The sequence below is a fragment of the Polypterus senegalus genome, chromosome 8, assembly GCF_016835505.1.
Source record: "Polypterus senegalus isolate Bchr_013 chromosome 8, ASM1683550v1, whole genome shotgun sequence".
In the NCBI taxonomy this organism is placed as follows: Eukaryota; Metazoa; Chordata; class Cladistia; order Polypteriformes; family Polypteridae; genus Polypterus; species Polypterus senegalus.
Genome location: NC_053161.1, coordinates 8,936,769 through 8,954,775, shown reverse-complemented (window position 1 = coordinate 8,954,775; position 18,007 = coordinate 8,936,769). Strand labels below are relative to the sequence as shown.

The 18,007-nt window shown below is 37.8% G+C and overlaps 1 protein-coding gene across 5 annotated transcripts in view; it reads left to right on the top strand.

Annotated features, from left to right (window-relative positions):
* LOC120533753 (calpain-1 catalytic subunit-like) overlaps positions 1 to 12,431 on the top strand; it is a 145,947-nt gene extending 133,516 nt beyond the window's left edge. For 4 of the 5 annotated variants that reach the window (XM_039760685.1, XM_039760689.1, XM_039760684.1 and 1 more), the window contains 6 exons: positions 1,226 to 1,290; positions 7,338 to 7,406; positions 8,184 to 8,262; positions 8,373 to 8,489; positions 8,761 to 8,819; positions 11,738 to 11,764. In XM_039760685.1, the coding sequence (XP_039616619.1) occupies positions 1,226 to 1,290; positions 7,338 to 7,406; positions 8,184 to 8,262; positions 8,373 to 8,489; positions 8,761 to 8,819; positions 11,738 to 11,764 (416 nt within the window). Of the gene's footprint in view, positions 1 to 1,225; positions 1,291 to 7,337; positions 7,407 to 8,183; positions 8,263 to 8,372; positions 8,490 to 8,760; positions 8,820 to 11,737 lie in introns of all 5 variants that reach the window. The other variant, XM_039760686.1, reaches the window with a different exon arrangement.
* The last annotated feature ends 5,576 nt before the right edge of the window (positions 12,432 to 18,007 follow it).

The following is an 18,007-nucleotide window of genomic DNA, read 5'->3' as shown; positions in this document are numbered from 1 at the left end:
CTTGAACAGGGAGATACTGACTAATTGGTGTACAGTCACTAGGTATGAGTGTACCTAGTGAAGGATTGGCAGTGTGTGTTGCTTTTCAGTTTTAGATTCTGCTTACTATTTAATATCTGCTCTAGAAGACAAATCATATACATGTGCTTAATTATGAATGTATACCATAATTTCATATATATATATATATATATACAGTATATATATATATATATATAAAACACTGAATATTAAAAAAATAAAGGAAGAACAGAAAATAAGATGATTTTTTTAAAACTTCATCCATCCATCCATTTTCAAACCCGCTGAATCCGAATACAGGGTCACCGGGGTCTGCTGGAGCCAATCCCAGCCAACACAGGGCACAAGGCAGGAACCAATCCTGGGCAGGGTGCCAACCCACCACAGGACACACACAAACACACCCACACACCAAGCACACACTAGGGCCAAGTTAGAATCGCCAATCCACCTAACCTGCATGTCTTTGGATTGTGGGAGGAAACCGGAGCACCCGGAGGAAACCCACGCAGACACGGGAGAACATGCAAACTCCACGCAGGGAGGACCCGGGAAGCGAACCCGGGTCTCCTAACTGCGAGGCAGAAGCACTACCACTGCGCCACCGTGCCGCCCTTTTTTAAAACTTCCTATGTGTAATTTTATTACATGATAATGCCGTTTTTTAATTATATTGAATTATTTAGCAAAATTGTTGCATTGTTTGCTATATGTACAACATGATTTCATTCATATACAGTCATTGGTCATATTGCCCACAGTTTTGCATTTGTCTTTTGACAGCAGGTAGAAAGAGAATCGGCATGAATATAGTATTAACACTCACGAAATCCAGAGTCAGAAATCTATAGGTAATCTATGTATATAATTACATATGAATAAATGTAATTTCAATAAGATTTATTTTTTCCAGGATTTTGAAACCATAGGGCAGAAGGACTAACTATTTTGAAATTAAGCTTGTCTTTTGCAGAGCATTATGCATCTACTTCCAGAACCCACTGTCTTTACCACTGTTTTCTACGTTGTTATGAAATTTATGGAGTTCCTGGAAATTGAGCATTGTCTTTCATAGACTGTTTTTTCATAAATGCTGTATGTATTATTTTTGCATTGTGATTTCTGAGCTGCAGAGGTACAGAAGGTTTGATTTATTTTTAGCTTATGTTATTTAATTTTTCCTCATTATCTCTTCAACTTTCAGACAAAGATTTGAAGACAGATGGTTTTAGTAAGGAATCATGTCGTAGCATGGTGAACCTCATGGATGTATCCTTATCTTTTGCTTCATTATTCAGCCTGTGAAAGATAGGGGCACTGTCGACCCCTTGAACCCTCAGACCAGACATCAGACACCAGATAAAAGTCCAATATGACTTTATTGTATAATAATAGTGTGCACCATGCACTCTACACTCCACTGTACTCATAAATAAACACAATAATAAATCAATAATAAATCCTCCTCTCCCAGACACTTAGCCATCCTTCCTCCCAACTCAGCTCAACGCTCTGGTGTTTCACTGTCCTTTTTATAGTCCTTGACCCGGAAGCGTTTCACCCTCTCTGTCCATGTGACCTGGAACACTTCCGGGTCAGATAAAAATCCTTCTTTTTTTCACCCAGGAAGTACATCGTTCCCTTTGTCCACGTGACTCTGACGTACTTCCTGGGCGTAAGGCAAATAGTCTTTGTGCCTCCATGCAGCGTCCTCCAGCGGGCCCCAAGGTATCCAACAGGGCTGAGAATAAAAACTACATTGTCCAGTATTCGTTGCAGGCATTCGGGGCACCTCCATACTGCAGGGAGGGCTCCACCTAGGGGTGCTGGCTGGGAGGACATGCCAGCCATATCCCACAAGCCCTAACAGCAAACTTTCAGTGCAGTCAGATATGAAAATAAAATGGTCCCTCACAGGTTACATTTAGATGTAAGATATGAGTGAAAGCAGCAACATTTTACTTGAAGTTTATATATTCTTTTACATTTTTTGGGGTTTTCTCTGTCTAAATACAAGAAGCCAGAATGATTCTTGTTGGCAAATTGAACATATTTGTGGATGTATTTGAGTACTGTTTATTAGTCTTGGAAAGCCTTTCAATCCAAGTAGACTTTCTGTGTTATTTTGTTTCTCTTAGCTGACCCATAACCATATGTGGAATGAAGCGTATTTTTTAATGATTTGTATTGTTTGTGCCAGTATTCATTAACGAAGACTGGAATCTGGACTATTCTTTCAACTAATTTGCTCAGATTAAAATCATTAATGAACATTTAGAATGACAGAGATCCTAGGGCCTTTCTGAACTGATTAATTCCAGATATCTGTCCATTGCCAAACTACAGCTGTAATTCAGTAGCAAATTCTTTTAATCATTGTATTTTTATGTAAGTAGAAACATTTGCTTATTGTACTTTAGTGTTTCTCAATAATTTTTATGTCACAACCCACTTCTTTGCAACTCACCTCTTTTTTTAGTTGTATCCACTATTTACTGGTTCAGTCAAATTTTGAGGTGCCAAACATCTTTATACTTGTTATGTGTAAAAAGCAACCGGTGTATATGAATAATCTATTTTCGGACTAGAAAAGAATATTCTCAACTTGAACTGTAATATGAACTTGGAAACTTTGTAGTTATGAGGTAGAAATACTAGCCACTGCACTGCTTGTCAAAGAAATGCCAACACTAGTTTTCATACTGAGTAAAGAGGAGACCATACGAGCAAATACATAATTGTTCTGTCATTTTCTAACCGCATAATCCTGAGAGGGGATGTGGTGGTGGACTGGAGTGTAACCCAACAAGCATAGGGTGTCTAAAATGGACTCTGTATTGTGCCCGAACTGGCACAGACTCACTCAGCGGCACATGTAAAAACACACTAGACTTTTATTTTTCTTCAGCTGGAGGGCACGTCTTCCCCGTGAACCCCCCAGCCACAACACAGTCCCAAACTCACTTGATGTAACACAAAACTCTCCACTTTGGCACCACCACTTCTCCCAGGCAACCTCGTCCTCTTCTTCCTGATTCTGGTTCCTGAGTGGTGGATGCTGACCCTTTTTATAGCCCACCCAGAAGTGCTCCAGGTGCTTGATCACCTGTTGCTAATTGCACTTCCAGGTGGGGCTGTAGAGGTGTCCAGGTTGGCCCCTGGATCCATGCAGCACCCCTTGGCAGCCACCCAAGATACCCACAGGGTTGTGGAGAACTCATTTCCCATGGAACCCTGTCAGTAACTGAGGCACCATCGTCAACCAGGGAGGCTGCCACCAAGATTCCCGGGGAGGTACTAAGGAGCCCATGGCTATTCCCCCCAGAACATATGCAGCAGGGGCGTCCCGGCCGGGCATCACAGGTGCAAGGCAGGAACTACATATGGACAGGACGCCAGGCCATCACAGGGTGAGCTCACATGCACCACATCTGCAAAGCACGGTCAATTTAGTGATAACATTCCTCCTAACCTGCATGTCTTTGGACTGTGGGACGAAAACCCACGCAGACACGGGGGAAAATATGCAAACTCCATGCGGAAAGAACCTGGGACATGAACCCCAGTCTTCTGACTGCAAGGCATCAGCACTACCACTGCGCAACTATTTCTGACTAAATAAAAAAAATGTGTAGAAAAAATATAAAACTGAATGGTGTTGTAAATTTAACATTTGCCAAAACTAACAGCATCTCCATTGCAAAAAGTAGGGTGTCCCCAAAAGGCAAATGAAAAGAAAACAAAATGTTCTCATGCAGTAGGAAGCTGGCTGTCAGCTAGTAAGTAGCTGCAAGTAATTAGCTAACTAATGTCATTTCATTTTTTTGCACGGTAGTGCAGTGCTTAGTGCTGCTACTTCGCGGATCCAATGACCTGGGCTTCAGTGTATAGCCTACTTTAATAAACTTGAAAATTTCCCATTCTTTGTAGTGTAACTGTGTGTGTAACATCAAGCAATATGTCCTGTTCATAGAAAATGATGTACAGTTGCACGTGATGGTTTCTGGTGCTCATCTGAATGTATGCAGCACACACATGGTATTAGTTGGTGTGATCTTAAAGTATCTGGTATGCAGGCTATAGTATGTGGTGCACACAAGATATTAGATGGTGAGCATGAGACAGTTTCCTGTAAAATAATTTATACCATGTCCCATCAGGGACTCCGTAATTTTGTATGCTTATGATACCACAATCAAGAATGTTTAAGCCTGGATTTAACCCCAGGTCCCACAAGCTGTAAAGCAGCAGCACTAACCACTATGCCAGCATATCACTCTAAAAATAAACCATTATGGAACTTTCATTTCCCTGTCCAGAAATTGTTCCTTGACTTACTAAGATAGGCTCCAACGTCACCATGACCATTGTCATTGTCAGAATATAGCTGGTTTGGAAGATGGATGAATTGATGGAATTTTTATTTAGAACAGAAAATAAATCATTTTCAAGTGTAATGTGTGTCTTGGGCATCAACTAAGCAAATAAACTAAGAAAAGATGTAAATTGGGACAACACTATAATCCTTATCAGACTAATGGGCACTGCCATCTGAATAGGATGACTTGCATAAAGTAAGTTCATTTTGAAAATATAGTCATCCTCAATCCAGGAACTATAATCTGATGCATTGTCTTATTTGTTATTTGCTATTAAATAGTACACACTGACAAACTGAAAGGTAATTTACATTTGCACAGAATATAGTAATAGTCATAGAATATGCTTTTAGAGCAGTTTTTTTTTTTTTTTTTCAGGGAACTGCAAGTTCATCATGCTGTTAAAGTGAATGTTTTACTTAAAATCATGATCAGTGCTTTTAACTGCCAAGTACAAAGTTGCTTTCTTTCATTCCACTCTAAAAACCAAAGCCTTGACAGGATTTAAAAAAAACTTGTTGAAAATATGATATACTTAAAACAGTCCCCCAGATTTGGTAAAATCATTAAATGCCTGTTGAATATTTTTGCTATTTTGTTTAATAAACAATTTTAGCTTTTAAGAGTAACCTTGTAGATGTTGTTCATTCGACTTTATTGTTGGGTTTTTTAGATTAATGATCTTTGATAAAACATCTTCAGTAAAAAGTGTGGGTTCCAATTAAGCTGAAAGTTTCCTTAGTCTTTTATTTCATCACATTTAAAACATGCAGTATTTCTAAAACCTAACCTTTTAGTTCATTTATTTATTTTCGTGTTGTAAGTAACATGTTTACTGTGTATATGTAGATTAGGAAAACATTTAAATATATTCTTTTATAAATTTACCTTATGCAAATGTGTTTTATTTTAATGAAGGCCATTTACCTTCACATCACATGTTATTAAACACAGTTTTAAAGTAGTCAATTCAATGCTTGCCGCAGAGGAGGCTTTATGACAGTATGCCACCTTTGCTCAGGTACTAGACAAAACTATTATGGTGGTATTGACAGTACAGATGTAATTATTACTGCACTGAAATACCATTCTTGATCTTACCCAGGCTAGAGTTATGCACCACAGTAATTACAGAATTCTGTTGGAGTTTTCATGCTGTTGTGGTAACAGCAATTTCAGTAAGTTAATCTATGGGTAACATTATTTACTAATGCATTTAATAATGACTTATCTGTGCAATGGTAAAATACTTTTGCTGATTTTTCTGGTACAAAACCTCATTTGCTCATTAAGTATAATAACTTTCTAATTCTCTTTCCATTATTCCTTTGATCTCCCCAGTTTCTGTTCTGTTTCTATGAAAGTTGTCATTACAGTCAATTAAATGTGATGCATTATGTTGAAATTACTGAATTATGACAGTGGCCTTATTCTACAGCTCATTTCCAAATTCTTCCCTAATGAGCATTTCTGTAAGACATTCATTTAAGCTGGTTGATATTTTTATATTATACAGTAAATGTCTTTTATTAATTTTTGTGAAAAGCATACTCAATAGAGTTCTCATTCTAAAGGAATCAGTGGAAGTGACACAGTTCTTTCAACAGAATGACACCTTTCATATTATTTGAAATATAAAAGCAAAGAGCACCATTAAAAGTTAACCAATTTCAGGATCTGCTGCACTGAATCATTTATTACAGTGTAGATGGTTCTGTTATAATGTATATAATGTTTTGCCATATAATCTTTTATTAATTACCGTGAAGAGCATACTCAATAGATTCTTTATTCTATGGGAAACAGTGGAAATGTTACAGTTCTTTCATCAAAATGACACCTTTCATATCATTGGCAATATAAAACAAAGAGCACCGTTAAAGTTTAACTAATTTTAGGATGAGCTGTGCTGAATCATTTATTACAGTGTCGACGGCACTGTTATAATATGCATAATGTACTGCCATATAATCATGTGATAGGAAGTACTGTAAGTCTACCTTGAAAAAAGTTACTTTTCCACCATTTTTAGACACATTTTTTCTTAATACTGTAAAATCCAGGTTTTCTTCTGTAATATCTTTTCTATTAGATTTTAAAACCTAAAAATGTCAGCTGTTTTACTACTGCTTGAAACTAAACATAAATAATATTTATTAAATATAATGTATATGATTATTCTTCATATGCAATATTAACATATTGTAATATATCATAATAAATTCATATCATAAGCTAATTATAGTCATCTGTAAGGATTTTAGTGTATGATTTCAAGTCTGCCATAATACAGCTTACCACGTTAATATTTCTCTGGCTCAAGACACCTGTTTGGTTCCTTATAATGAATAGATGGATATAAACAAGAAATATTGGAATCAGCAGGAGGTCAGAGAAGTAAGCACATAATACACATTTCCTGGCAGCACTTACGTTAATGAATGCATAAAAAGAAATTAGTCTTATGTAAAAAATTTTGCCTTCTTAAGTGTCCCATTTCCCATTTCACTTTCAGGGATTAGTCACTCACTATTTACAACTTTCACTTTCAGATAACATGCATTGCCGATAGCATTGATAGCATATTGCATTTCCTTGACATGCTTTTTGTACATTTATAGAATGGTTTTTGGGGTAATAATTAAGACTGGGAAATGTTTTAATGATTTGTTCTGAAATAGTTTGCATTCTGTTTAAGTTTGCATTTTAATATTTATTTGGAAATCAACAGCCAAAATTCATTTGCAAAGTGAAGTTTGTACAGTAACATTGAAACAGAAAAAGAACACATTCTCTTAACCATAATGGTTCCATGATTATCACTACAATTTTGACATTAAACCACTGAGTAAGGAGCACTGGGTGCAAAATGCAAAGTGAAGTTCCTTAAAAATTGACAACTTTGTTGTGTTGAAATCTTAACTTGCCCTACATTAGAAAGATGGTAGTGGAAAACTTGGCCTTGCTGAGTTTCACGTTCTTTGGAATAAAATTAAACGTTATCTGGTAAGTGCATCTTTTCTTCCTCCAGAAATACTGTACATTATAATTTCTTAGGCCAAATGTACTCTTAAAATGACTTTCAGATCTAGTTCAAAACAGTCTTGTTCTGTCTATGAGGGGGAGTTAGAACATGGGATTTATTAGAAAATGGAATGAACCTTAACAACACTTACACTGTCATTTCTCAATGTAGTCTCCACCCTTCTCGTTGCACTTGTGCCACCTGCTTTGAAGTGTCTGGATTCCAGCAGAATAAAAGGTTTTGTCTTGTTCTCACAACTACTTGTGCACCCGAGTTATTGTGGAACATGCCAAGGGGTACTGCAGTCACCAGTGCAAGTTACTTTGACTTGCTGGAGATGAAGTCTGTTATTTGATCCATGCACTGGGGACTGCTGTATCAAGGAGTCCTTTCTCCTGCAAGACAATGCCCGCCAGGCCAAACACAGCCAAGAACATCAAGGGTTGTCTGGAAAAACTGAAGTTTGAGGTATTGTCACATCCTCCTTATTTGCCAGATTTAGCACCGTGTGATTTCTACCTTTATGGACCACTAAAAAAAACATCTGGGTGGTTGTCGATTCAAGACAGATGATGACGTGAAGAAAGCAGTGCAGGAGTGGTTGCCAGGACAAGATAAAACCTTTTATTCTGCTGTTTGGTGCTGTATATGTTTGTTCCTCTTAATAAACAAACATTTGAAGAAATATGTTTTTTCCTGTACTTTGCACAACAAATTTCTAAATTTGAAATTAACATAGCTTTTATTTAATATTTCAGCAAATATTCCGCGACTTTGACTTGGATAAATCAGGCACCATGAGCTCCTATGAGATGCGCCTTGCACTTGAATCTGCTGGTTTGTGTTTCTATTATGTGTAAATCTTTCTGTGTTGTTTCAAGTAAACTAAGACAATAATTAATTTTTTTGGTGAGATAACTTATCTTGTTCCACTCCCCTTAAACCAGGGTTCAAGCTGACCAAGCATCTTCATGAGCTTATAATTATGCGGTATGCTGATCAGGACATGACTGTGGACTTTGATAATTTTGTCTGTTGCCTGATTCGCCTCGAGGCCATGTTTAGTGAGTATTTAATTGACTGTAATTTGTTGAAATTAAAATGACGCTCTATCTGGTAACAACTGAATTACATTTTTCTTAATATGTATATATGGTGAAGGGGTTACTGGAATGCAGGGTTAAACATATTATTTTATCCCACACTTTTTTATGCAAATAAAAAAACAAATATCTAGCACTTGTAAAAGAAAGAAGTTATTTACTGCTATTTCAAGATGTAAGCTGCCTTATGCATAAAAATATTAAAAATTGTCTAATGATTTCTTTGTAACAGGCATTTTCAAGTCTATGGACACAAATGCAGATGGACTTATTTCTTTCAACTTTTCTCAGGTATGCATTTCTTTGTCTCTTTTCTGTTTTGTGAATTGAATAAAATAACCCTTTATAAATTATATTAGTGGGATAATATATACTTATATGTATGTTGTGGAGGCTGGCCCGGACACAGACAGGCAGACACGTTCATGTCACCTACAAACACGTTTATTTACAAATATATACAGTTCCAAGTGCACCACAAACCCCCAAAGTCACCACAGTCCTGGCCACACAATGCTTTTCTCTTCAGACCGCCTCCTTCTCTCTTCTCCAGCTCAGTCCACTCCACTCCCGACTCTCTCCTTGAATGAAGGGAGGCGACCCCTTTTATTATCACCCGGAGTTGGGTTCCGGCAATCACCCGCCGACACGCCCCTGTGTGGCGGAAGTGCCGGCTGCATCCCCGGAAGCACTCCGGATGTCCCTGCTCTTCTTCCCCCCAGCGCTTCCTGGTGTAGCGGAAGTGCTGAGGTCCAGGGCTCCAAAGGCATGGGGGCGCCCCCTGGCAGCGACAATGGGCCCCTACAGGATGGAGCTTCAAAGCTCTGTACCCGTGGCCCCCAAAGAAACCAGGGCGGTCACCCACAGATGGTCTTGGAAAGGCGTAAGCCCTCCTCCGGTCCTCCTGGGCGTCCCGGCCGGGTCGCCACCTCTGATAATGTGTGTATACCCTGCATATCCCTGCATCTTGAAAAACTTGCATTTTTCTATATTCAGAGAAACTTTCCCTGATTGATTTTGGAATACCCGTGGCTATTAAAGCATGATCCTAAAATGAGTTGAGTATTTAGAGATAAAGTAGATGTTTTTTCTTTCCCTTCAGCTTATTGTTTAGTAAATGTTACATCTTCAGTTATTTGCTGCTATTCAATTGAAGTCCTTCCATGCTATTGTTAAGATTATAAAGGATATTTTAGATTTACATTTATTTATTTGGCAGACACTTTTATCCAAAGCAACTTATAAAAGAGGTAAACATAATTGAGTAACATTAAGCTAGGGCCTGTTTGTTCAGCAAGTGTAGTAGGATAGGTAACAAAAGTTGATTGACAGAAGTGAAAAGATGTAATAACTAATGCATTTACAATCCTAGATGTCAATCAATAAAGCAACAACAACAACAACAACATTTATTTATATAGCACATTTTCATTCAAACAGTAGCTCAAAGTGCTTTACATATTAAAGAATAGAAAAATGAAAGACATAATTATAAAAAATAAATCAACATTAACATCGAATAAGAGTAAGGTTCAATGGCCAGGGGACAGAAAAAACAAAAACTCCAGACGGCTGGAGAAAAAATAAAATCTGTAGGGATTAAGCAATTAAACTTAATCTAACAACAAATTAACCAACAATATAAAATATCATAGAACAATTTTTTTTTATCAATTAGACAGATATTCACAGAACAGATGGGTTTTCAGTTGCTTCTTAAATACATTGAGGAAGTCATCAGTTTGGAAGGAGGTGGGCAGCTAGGAACTACTCAGGAAAAGTGTCTTCATACCATGCAGAGGTGGCGTATAGCATTTCACCAGTTTCTCCTTATACTGAGGTGCTGACTCATTGATTACTCTATAGGCAAGCAGGGATTAGAACTTAATGTGTTCTGCTACAGGAAGCCAGTGTAGGAACCTGAAGGCAGGAGTGACATGTCTGTCTTGGAAGGTTAAATACAAGATGGGCTGATGCATTTTGGACCATGTGAGCTGCAGTAGTCCAGACGCGACAAGACCAAAGCCTGGACCAGAAGTTCTGCTGCATATTCTGTCACATAAGGTCTGATGTCATGCAGCATGAATCTGCATGAACAAGAAACTGTAGAAATGTGGTCAGAAAAAAGTAGCTGCCCATCAGTCACCACCCCAAGGTTGCATACTGACTTGGCAATTGTTAGCAACAGCGAGCCAAGCTGTTGAGAGATGGAGAGTTGAACAGGCTGGCTGGGATCACAAGAAGCTTGCTTTCTGCAGGGTTGAGCTGTAGATGGTGGTAGCTCATCCATGTTGACAGATCAGTAAGACAAGCAGAGACACTAGCTGATACCGTAGTGTCCTCTAGAGGGTGCAGCAGGTATAGCTGTGCATCATCCACATAGTACTGATAAGAGAAACCATGGGTTTAGATGATGGAGCCCAGTGACGTGGTGTACAGAGGTGTATATACACCTGTGCATGTCTGGTGCAGCTTTCACAACTGTCCTTACCAGGAGACACTGTTTTGATAAAACAAAAATTGTTAGAACTCCCCCGACAGAAGAAAAATAATTGCTCTGTTAAAATTCTGCCTGAGCTTTCCTTGATGAAAGGAAAATGATATGTGTTGTCCCATCCAGAATACATTTCTATGGAGGAATACATTCAGAGGAATTTATAAAATTAACTTATAAGGCCTTTCATTAAACTAGGTGGTGCTGGATTCTTTTTTTGGGGGGGAAAATGTTGGTGCCTTATGTTCTTGCATTTATGGAGAGATGAATAAGATTATGGTTAATAGCAGCTGTCCAATTCCATTACTCTTTTCCTTATTTGAGCAAGAAGTGAACTCCACTGCCTTCATAAAACTTTGAATCTCCTATACAGTACATCGCTTATTAATAATTTGAAATTGTAAATCAGTGTATTATACTGCACTCATAAAGATGCAGCATTTCAGACAATGTTATGTGCTTTCTTCACTCATGTTAGGCATTACTTTATAAAGAGAAAGAATTTATTGAATAGAGCTTTTGCTGCATCCACAATGAAATAAAAGTCCTATATTGTATATAGGGACGCCTTTACAAGGCTAATAATTATAATGCCAATTATTTTATTATATAAATTGTGATTGGTACTCTTATTATAATAAATCATTTGCTATCTCAAACTTCATTTCTCTTTTCTACAATTGCTTGTGAATTTATTTCTTTTTTTTTCTTTCAGTGGATCTCATTTACAATGTTTGCCTAGTGAGCACAGGATTTTGTTCCAAATCTGTTGTATCAAAGCGCATGTATACCTTCTGATCGTCAACATTCTGACCTTTACCAAGTGCCTTTTATCGGTGATGGGACTCAAGAATCCACTTCTTTCTTTAAAACAAATATCCTCTGTAACTTCCAGATTAATGCAACCTATAATTGTAGCATGTGAAAAGGACTATAACCATTTTTATCTGCTTGGAATACCACAATATGCATCTCATTATCAGAGATTTTGTCTTGCATAATGTACAGTTTTGGTGCTTGTGAGGCAGTTCTCTGACACAGTGTCAGATTTCAAACCACCCTGTGCTGTTTTCGTTTCACACTGCAAATTACAGTAAATATGAACACTTGGCCTGACTTTACAATGCTCAGGAACAGAACACTTCACCTCAGTCAGGGATAAAAATGAAATAGTGCTTTAAATTACCAAGTGGAATGTGCACCAGAGAATGTGGGTGAGCAAAAAGTGCAATATCCGTGAATTTTGGTATCGGAGCTTAATCAAATTGCGGGTGTGTTTTTTTTTATTTTTTTGTTTTTTTATTTTTTATTAATGCCAGCAAAACATTAGTTTTCTTGTTTATATCTTTAAATACTTTACACTTTGCTCATCATTTTTGTTGGAAAAAATAAAGTGGTTAGCCATTAAACGTTTGTTAGATTTCTTTCATACAGCATGGTTGTGCAACATTCAGTGTTTTGTGTCATAGTGCTGGGCAGAATTATGATTATGATTGTTTATAGAAGATAAAATTTAAATCATTTGAAATTCACTGGGTCAATTACTCATAAATCTTTCCCTTCATTAAAAAAATACTTTAAAATGACTAATTTTTGTACCAAAAATGAAATGAAACATTGACACATTTTGCCATATTTAATTTTAGTTTGGTATTCTAAATGAAATTACTTGTTAATATAGTTGCCAGTCTGATAACCCATTTTTATTTGGTTGAATTTCTTAAATCTTAATTATACAAAATGTGTTAAGCATATTTGCCTGCAGAGGCTTAAAAACTAATCTTGATATATTATTTCATTAATAAAACAAGACCATCAAGTATTATACTATTACATTTTTTTTCATCATTAACATACTTTGAGTATTTTTAAGGGAAACACTAAGCTGGTCCTTCATTTCCAGTTTTCAGAAGCATAGCACAGGAATGGTGGTCCATGTATGGTGCACTTTTTATAAATCATCTGGTTTATGCACCCCCTTCTGTTTTACTGTTGTCTTGTTTACACTACTGTGTGTGTGTTTTTTAGTTTACCTCATCCCTCATGTTTCTTATGGATGCGAGGCTACCAATAGAATTAGTCCTATCAGGTACAGCCATCATGATATTGAGAGGGCTTTAAAAGTCAGCTACTGCCACAGCCTTGTTGCTGTGCTGATGGCCTCCTGCTCTTGAGTAGCGTCATGTAACTTGTCACTTGCACCATGTGGCTGTAAGCTTATTGTAATATACAATAGAAAAATAACATAACTTTAAGTATATAACGTGACTGAGACAGCTAAGATTATGTAAAGCCACGGGTCTTATGAGCTTCAGTTCTCTGTAACAGGGGTAAAGATTAGACCGAAAATTCACATAAAGGTCTACAACAATTAACTTGACAACTTGTGTAACAATCCAGCACAATGGCTAGGTAAAAGAAACAAGGCTTACTTTCCCCAATAAGGTACAGTTGTAACTGTGAACAATGAAAGGTGGTATCAAAGTAAAGGTCAGTGCAGTAAATAATAACTCTAATACTGTAACTGTTAACAAAATAATAACTTAAATGACATCCTATAGTTGTTACACTGTAGAGAAGAGAATGTCTTCCCTTTTTGTATTGTGTATGTAACAGCTTTTTTCCTGAACTTTTGGGGGATTTGCTCTTTGAATTTTCACTAACATTTTTAAAACAAGCAACCACCCCTTAACACAACACAGCCCAACCCTGCCAGATTCAAAAATGAAAACAGTGACAGAGAGAGCAAAGTAACCCGTGCAGAAGAGCAAGAGAAACACAGCACTGACCCTGTGAAGCTAAGGAATAGGGCTGTGGCTATACCACGGGGCATTCACACATGTATTAGCTGAATCATGTCAGTCTGTTTATTAGACATGCCAGACAAAAGCTGATCACTTTTAGGGTAGCTCAAAAGCATTTCAATGGAACAAAAGTGACAGTTGGGGTCAAAGGATATAATTGGAGAACAAATTTAAATTTGCTTTATTGGTAATTATATTTCCTTGAGAAGACAGAATTTTTAGGTGAGGTAGATCTACTCACTAATCATGATGCCAAAATGCAACGATGTGTTACATGTTGATTAGTACATGAAAGTAAGAATTTCAGTGCACGTGTGTTAATAATGACTCTTTAGACCTATGGACTAAATGTGAATTGGGAAGTATTACTGACACAAATTCCCGGTATTCAGTGTTAAAACTAAATATATCTATATTCCTGAATCTTTTTCTCACTATGTGTTACTAGATGACTCACATGCATGATGATACTAGCAGCAAGTAGGTAATATCTTTGTGAAATAACACTATTTTTGTTTTTGGAGTAGAAGAAATAAGTTTCTTTATGTCCTTACCTCTTTGATCTGGTTATGGATGTGTTGAGTCATGGGATACAAAGGCCAGTCCTGTTGGTTGCATGCTTTTTGCTTATGAAATTGTGTAGTGCTAGACAACAGGGCATGGAGGTGAATCTCAAAGACTGGAGAAGGGCTTTGGAAAATAGGGGAATGAAGATAAATAGGAAGAGGGTGGAATATATGAGGTTTATGATGATCAGAATTCAGAAGTTATCCTGCAGGGAGAGCTACTGAAAAGAGTGGATAAATTTAAATATCTAGGACCAGTGGTAGCCCAAGATGGAAAATTAGATGCAGAGATAACCCATAGAGTACAGTGTGGAACAATTAGAAATAGGTGTCAGGACTCTTGTGTGATTGAAGAATTAAGGTGAAGGTTAAAGGTAAGGTTTTTAAGACAGTGGTATGAGCAGCAATGTTGAATGGAGATGAGATATAGGCATTAAAGGGAGCACAGGACAACTTAGATGTGGAAGAGATGAGAATGTTGAGATTGAAGTGATGAGTTACAAACAAAAGTACAGAACAAGAAATGAGAGAATCAGAGGTACAACAAAAGTGGGAGGGATAACTAAGAAAGTAAAGGAAGTGGTATTGTCAATGATGATTTGGGCAAAGAATGATGGGGATTGTTCAGTGGAACAGAAAGTAAGGGAGGACAAAGCGGAGGTGGATGGATAAAGTAAAAGAAGTTCTGAAGGAAAATAGTCTGACTGGGGAAGAGATATAGGACTGAACAATTTGGAAAAGGTTAATCAAGTACATTGACCCACACATAGGAGTTGGTCTTGTCCCGATGCGAGAAATGGACTTCTGAAGTGGAGCTCCACTAGCAGCTGTGTTATTTTTTATACTATTTGCTTATTATCCTGAGATATCCTGTATTTATTCAAACCGAGAGGGACTGCTACAGTATATGTAAGCACATATAAACATGGCCAACAAGAAGGGGAGTCCGAAAGAATCGAAAACTAAAGCTACACCCAAGCTAAGATCAGCAAGCCCTAGTTCAAGATACAGCCTTTCAGAGACAGACCTGGATCAGATGGGCGAAAGCACAGACTCCTCGGGACCACGGTCCACTACATCGTCGCCGGCTGAGAGCGAAAAGGGGGGCGAAGGTGCGATCGTGAGTGCAGATCTGGATAGCTTGCCGATTGGAGAAGATCACCTGAAACTGGAAAGGGCCTTGAAGTCCGCGGCTTCAATTACTCCACGCGAGCCGGGAGCAGCGGGGACACCGGCTACAGCAGAGTCTGCTGCTTCATCTACGGTAAAGGAAGCACAATTGCACTGTCTGAACTGAAGGTGTTGCTCGCTGAGCTCATGCAAGATATAAAGAAAAACGAGAAGGCTAATGAGAAAGCAAGGGCAAAGGCAAGTGAAAAATTAAGACAGGAGGTGAGACAGGAGTTGAAACAGGCAAATGAATGGCTGCGACAGGAATTCCAACAGGCAAATGAAAGGCTGCATCAAGAGGTGCAACTTGAGCTTCGACAGGTGCTGGGTAAAATTGAAGAGCGCATTCAGGAAAACTCGGTTAAACTGAGCACGCTTACTGATCAATTGGAGGATCTCAAGGAGACATTCACGAATCGGATTGAAATAGCCGAAAATTTAGCTGCCAGTGCCGAGGAAAAAGCAGTAAATGTCAGCTACGAATGCAAAAAACTCGGAGACAGACTGGCTGAAAGATGGGAGCAGAAGGTATAATGTCAGAATTGAAGGTCTGCCTGAGAATCGAGAAAGTTCAAACCCTGTGAAATTCGCAGCTGAATTTTTTTCTAAAATAATCGGGGACGACTTTAAAGCAGAATCTGAGATAGCAGCGCTTACAGCGCACGCGATCAAACACGTTAGACCCAGACCCAGATCTTTTATAGTTCGTTTTGAACGATTATCATTTAAGCTAGAGGTGATGGCACTCCTCAGAAACAAGGAAGATATTATATATGAAAATAACCACATTCATATCTTCCTGACTTCTCTCCAGCAACAGCTACTAAACGCGCTGCCTTCTACAACATTAAACAGCGGTTACGCAAGCCAGCGTCAAATACAGCCTCTTGTATCCGGCAAAACTGAAAGTGGAATGGCAGGGTCAATTCTATGTCTTCGCTAGCAAGGAAGAAGCAGAAAAGGAATTAAGAAAGCTGATCCGGGACTATTCTGATACATAATAGTGAGTCATGGTGGTTAATGATAAAGCAAGGATTAATAATCTACTGTCTGATCTATTCGTTTTAAAATACGGGTTTTTATCAGCATATATTCTCATTATTACTTAGTATTACTAGGCGCTATCCTGTTTATGTTTTATTGTGCTTAATTATTCTTTTTCTCTTTTTTTTCTAATTATTTCATCTCTACCCTAAACGAGACTGTTCAATATCATACCCTTGGTTTATTGTTATTGCTATTACTGCATTAAGACTTGTTATGCTTATTCTGGACACATTTTAACACCATCCCGGGTTTATTATCTGGGTGTATTATCTTAATGCACTAAAATTGCTGTAGACTATATATATATATTTTAAGTGCAAAACTCTTTTTTTTTTTTTAAGACTATATTGGTAATAGATATCTCTATCTTTTAACCCTAAAGCGCCGCTGCATTGGGGCTTGTTTTGCTTTGGACGTGCTCTGTCTCTGGGTATGTCAGAGGACTGGGACTGTGTGAAGTGGGTTTTAGCCTCACTTGGGGAGGCAAAAAGGGAGGGTGGGGGGTTAAGGGGGGGAGAGAAAGAGAGCAGGCTGATCTATACCTAATCTATCCTCTCAATCTTTATAATTATAACTACCAACGTAATAATAAGCTGCATGGCAACAACTCTAGGGGAAATAGGAAATTAAGACCGAAGCTGTCTCACTTCCAGTTAAGACTATAAAATGACATCAAAAACTCAGAATCAGTGTCTCCATGATGGGACAGTTAACTTTAAGCTGGAATGTTAAAGGCCTGAATCACGAATTAAAGAGAAAGAAAGTACTCTCTCACCTAACAGGTCTAAATGCTAAAATAGTATTTTTACAGGAACCCACTTACTAAGCAAGGATCAGTTCCGGCTGCAAAAGACTGGACTGGCAAATGTTCCATTCTAGTTTTACAAAGAAAACTAGAGGTGTGGGAATTCTCATACATAGAACAGTACCATTTGTAGCATCAGATGTAGTATTGGATCCTGAAGGGAGATATGTAATGGTCATGGGAGACTTATCTAACTGTAAAATGATTTTGATAAATGTTTATGCACCTAATGTTGATGATAAGGAATTTATACAAAATTTATTTGCATCCATTCCCAATCTGAACACTCATAAAGTTATAATGGCTGGGGACTTTAATTGTGTTCTAAATCCACTTTTAGATAGGACTTCCTCCACAGGGGAACGCATCTAACACGCAAAGATAATTACAAAGTTTATAACTGATCACAACTTATCAGACCCTGGAGGTTTTAAACCCAAATTCAAGAACATATTCTTTCTACTCACCAGTACATCATTGCTACTCAAGGATTGATTACTTCTTTATAGACAATAACTTCTTGCCTAAGATTAAATCTTGCAAATACGATGCTATTGTTATTTCTGACCATGCACCTATGATCTTGGAGCTAA